Consider the following 4137-nt stretch of genomic DNA (forward strand, 5'->3'; position numbering starts at 1 on the left):
TTGACCTACAGTAATCCTGATATTTCTTTAAAAAGGCTTCTTTCATTTGATCCCAATTGTTAATAACCCCACCATATAAGCCCATAAACCATCTTAAAGCAGCCCCTTTTAATGTGGAGGGGAACAATTTTAATTTCTGGGGATCGGTGGTGTAATCATATCCTCTACATAATACATCAAATTTGAACAAGAATGCTTCCGGATCTTTTGATGTAAGGCCATGAAATGTGGGGATATGCTGGAGAGGGATAGCTTTCATGGGCGCATTTGCTGCAGAATCTACTATAGGATATTGCAATGTGGAGGTCTGGGTGTTTGGTTGATTCTGCGCCATGGGATCGAATATATGCCAGTAATCTTCAGGAATTTCCAAGAGAGTGTTCCTTGGTTGAGAAGGGGTAGTCTTAACAGGGATTGTTTTGACAACACTCCCTTTATCAGGGATAATGATGGTCCCAACTGTCTGAGGTGAATGAATTCCTTCAACGAAGATTTTTGCAGCGCTTCCTTTATCCGGGCTATTTAAAGGCTGGTTTGGTTCAATAGGAGATCTAGGTTCCCCGATTTCCCCTGTTTCTCCTCCTCCTTCGCAAAGGTTACTAAGATTCCCTTCGTGCAATAGTCCAGGAGTCAAATTTTCAATTTCTTGAAAGTCCTGCTCCTCTATTTGACTGTGCACTTCAGCAAAGGCTTCAGATGGTGATCCCGAGGCCTGAAGGGAACTAGTAGGCTGTTTAGAATTGATTTTCCTATAACCTACTGATGGCTGAGATTCGGCTTTCTTATAGATTTCGTCTATGAATGTAGTTCGTCTAAGGGTCACCGGCCCCTTGGCTTTGGATGGAGGCTTTTGATCTTTTTCTGGCTTTTTCTGCTTAGTCATGCACTCCAATTAAGCTGCTAAATCCTATTTAACCAATCAATTATGCTAGGAAAGCGGACGGTGGAGCAGGGCTTTTACATGCTCCGTACGCAGGTTCTTACCTTCCGTTTTTAAAATCCAACTCTCCCCTAGCAGATTCGTACACTACCCTGTTTAAAACACAAATGGCTATACCCTTTCCCCGGCAACGGCGCCAAAATGTAGAGCTGTAACAAGGGTCTTTCTCACCTCTAGTTATCGCACATTACAAGTCAATCCGGGAGCGTTTTGTTATTGTAAAGGGTATCTCAATTTGAGGCTATTTGTCAGAGTAATGCTTAGTAGTATAGGTCTAAGAAATACAAGAGTAAACGGATGCTAAGCTATGGCTAAATTACTTTTGCATAAAGAAATCACACGCGGCAACTTTATTAGTCAAGGGTACGGAAGTAGTAACCCATCCCTCTAGAAACTGATGAAGGAAAAGGAATTAGAGTATGGATCATGGATCTGGGAGCATAATAGCGTCTGCTGTGTCTCACGACAGCCTTGATCCTCCTCCCACACCAAACCAATGAATGCAAGTAAAAAGGAACAGCAAGAAAGCAGAATGGAACGGCAATTCAGAAATGGAACAGCAGTAAAAGGAACGGCAGTAAAGAAACTAAATCTCGCGAGTTCAACACTCTCAATTCTTGGCATCAACTCACATACAAAGAAAGAGCAATCTTTTGTACAAGTAGACAGCTTAATCAAATGGAACAGCAAACCACCACAAACAGGAAACGTCAATCATATGTACACATAATCTGAAATGATCACCAGTAGTCCACACACAACGTTAATTCCATCTTCTTATGATCGTCACTCCAACCATATGTAGCTAAAACATTCCACTTATAAATTCTGTAACAGAAGTGAACAGCTCAGAACAATGTTATGTGATCAATTCTGGAAATATGATGTAAACTTGTTACAAAGATTTACGAAAGGAAAACTACTGATGAACGAGTATGGAACAGCATGTAAGTATATCAGATTATCAAGAACAATAAACAAACCACACAAAGCCAAACTATAATGATACAATCAGCCAGTGTCCGTTGGAGCTGGGCCCTTAGCTTCCAATGGCACACCGCCGTAACTTACTTCAGATGCTGGGAGAAAGTAACACCAAATATATTATATTAACGCATCAATAATAGTACAACAAAACTAAGTCTCAAAGAGACTCGATAGTCTGAGTTTAAACCAACTGTGAAGTCTGTAAACAGAAAGTAAAGATACAAGATAATCAAAAGTCCCTGAAGTCTTCGATGCTGCCCCTTTTTATACAAGTAATGGCGGAGTTAACTAAACAACAAAATAATTGAAAGTAATGATCCCTCAGGATCAAAGATCCTGAGGGATCTGTTAAACTGTTAACTCCTCTCTTTTCTCTGCCTAGCCTTCCGAACTGACAGTCCTTCATCTCGTCCTGGATTGATCTGCCTTGATTTACTCGCCCTGGTCTGGATTTTATTTGGTTTTGGAGGGACAGTCGTTATCTCCTCATGGAATTCTCGTTTTGCACCGCGCTTTCCCACTTTTGTCTTTTCCTGCATAGAGAAGATAACTATTAGTGATTGGGTCATTCGTGCTTATTCTCATTACATTCTCCTTATTTTATAACAAAGAAAAGGTTACAACTATTGCTTGAAACACCACTAAGTTATTCGTTAAAACATACCTTTCCAATGCTCTACATTCTGGCTTTGAGAAATTCTAGACTAAAATAGACTCTTATATATTGAAGCAACAGAAACTGACATTTGCAGAACATATCTAATATATGTTAATGTGACTAATATGCCTTGCTGTGGATTCCTCTGGCTTTTCATCCCCATCAATTTGCTTGGCTGGGGATGAGGACCAAACACGGGGAATGAGAGGGAATCCGGAGAAAGGCGCGGGAAGATCAGGTGGTTGTCCAGAGAAGCCCGATAGTCGAGAATGATAAGATAGAAAATGGCGAGATTACTGAGTATATGCAGAGTTTTAGGGAGATCATATCTGTGCCAAATCCCTATGCGGATAATGATCTTGTTGCATATCTAGAAAATCTGAATCCACTCCTTTCTGTCAGAACTATCCGATTTGATGCAGGGTAGATTGATTCGGATCATGGCAAAGGTTGTTGAATCTCCTCGGCATTACAACGTAAGCTGCCTGTTGTCCTTTCGCAAGCCTTGTTGGTGTGCCTGTCAGCTTGCTTATTGAGAGTACGAAGAATGTGATGATACTGCAGATTATCCATTGTCTGGTGCAAGAGTTGACATCTCCGAATGACCTGCTGCAGGAGAACATTGGGCGACTCTTTCTGATGAACCATAAGGTTAATGACAACCGAAGAATCTCCGAAGATCCTTGCAGTTCTTATTCCTAATCTGCTGAGCTGAGTTAGCCCCTGGTAAAGGGCCAACGCTTCTGCCCTGTTATTCGATATATTCCCTAGACCCCATTCATAGTATAGGATGCATTCCCCATTAGCATTAAGGATCAATCCCCCTGCTCCTGCGATTCCTAGGTTTGACTTAGATGCTCCGTCGAAGAAAAGATAGTAGCTGTTGCTTTTTTGTAACCAGTTTACAAACTCCTCCTCTTTTAGCCTGATTTTCCAAGAATGAGTTTCCTGACTGCGCTGATCTTTCACCATGTTGCCTTTCTGAGTGCTGTTATTTTTGTCCAGAATGTAGCTAATGAAACTTCTTTCTTCAACACTATACATTGCTACATCTATGTTGCTTTGGGTTTTGACAGAAATAGTTTCAAGGGCAAGATTCTTGGCCTTATTGCAAATAATTCTTGTAGCCGAGCTCTTGTTCTTGAAGATTTTCCAGTTTCTTGCTAGCCAAATACTCCATAACATGGTGTAGGGGAGAGTATTCCATACTCTCTTCACTAGATTGCTCCTTTTATTTTTCCAAGGACAGCTCTTTTTCCAGATATGAATCACTTCCCCTATAGAATGCTAAGAGTTCCAAGGTAAATTATCAGTGAGGGACAATTTTTTCCAACAATCAACAACAAAGCTTTTGGAGTCCATGAAAATGCATCTTTCTTCAATAATGTTGTTAGAGGTGTTGCTATTCTCCCATAATTCTTAACAAACTTGCAATAATACCCTGTCAACACGAGAAATCCTCATAGATGCTTTATGGATGTGGGGATTTTCCATTCCTTAATGGTTTTAATTTTTCTAGGGTCTACCTTAACACCTTCATAAGATACAATAT

The 4137-nt window shown here is 40.5% G+C and overlaps 1 protein-coding gene across 1 annotated transcript; it reads right to left on the reverse strand.

Moving 5' to 3' along the window:
* Window positions 1-3023: 3023 nt before the first annotated feature.
* Window positions 3024-3629, reverse strand: LOC149182831 (uncharacterized). The gene has a single exon (XM_089414697.1). The coding sequence runs from the start codon at window positions 3627-3629 to the stop codon at window positions 3024-3026; it is 606 nt and encodes a 201-aa protein (XP_089270823.1).
* Between the last annotated feature and the right edge of the window lie 508 nt (window positions 3630-4137).

This window comes from Pinus tabuliformis, chromosome 3_2 (assembly GCF_031772625.1).
Source record: "Pinus tabuliformis cultivar Carrire ecotype Pingquan chromosome 3_2, CPIR1, whole genome shotgun sequence".
NCBI classification, from domain to species: Eukaryota; Viridiplantae; Streptophyta; class Pinopsida; order Pinales; family Pinaceae; genus Pinus; species Pinus tabuliformis.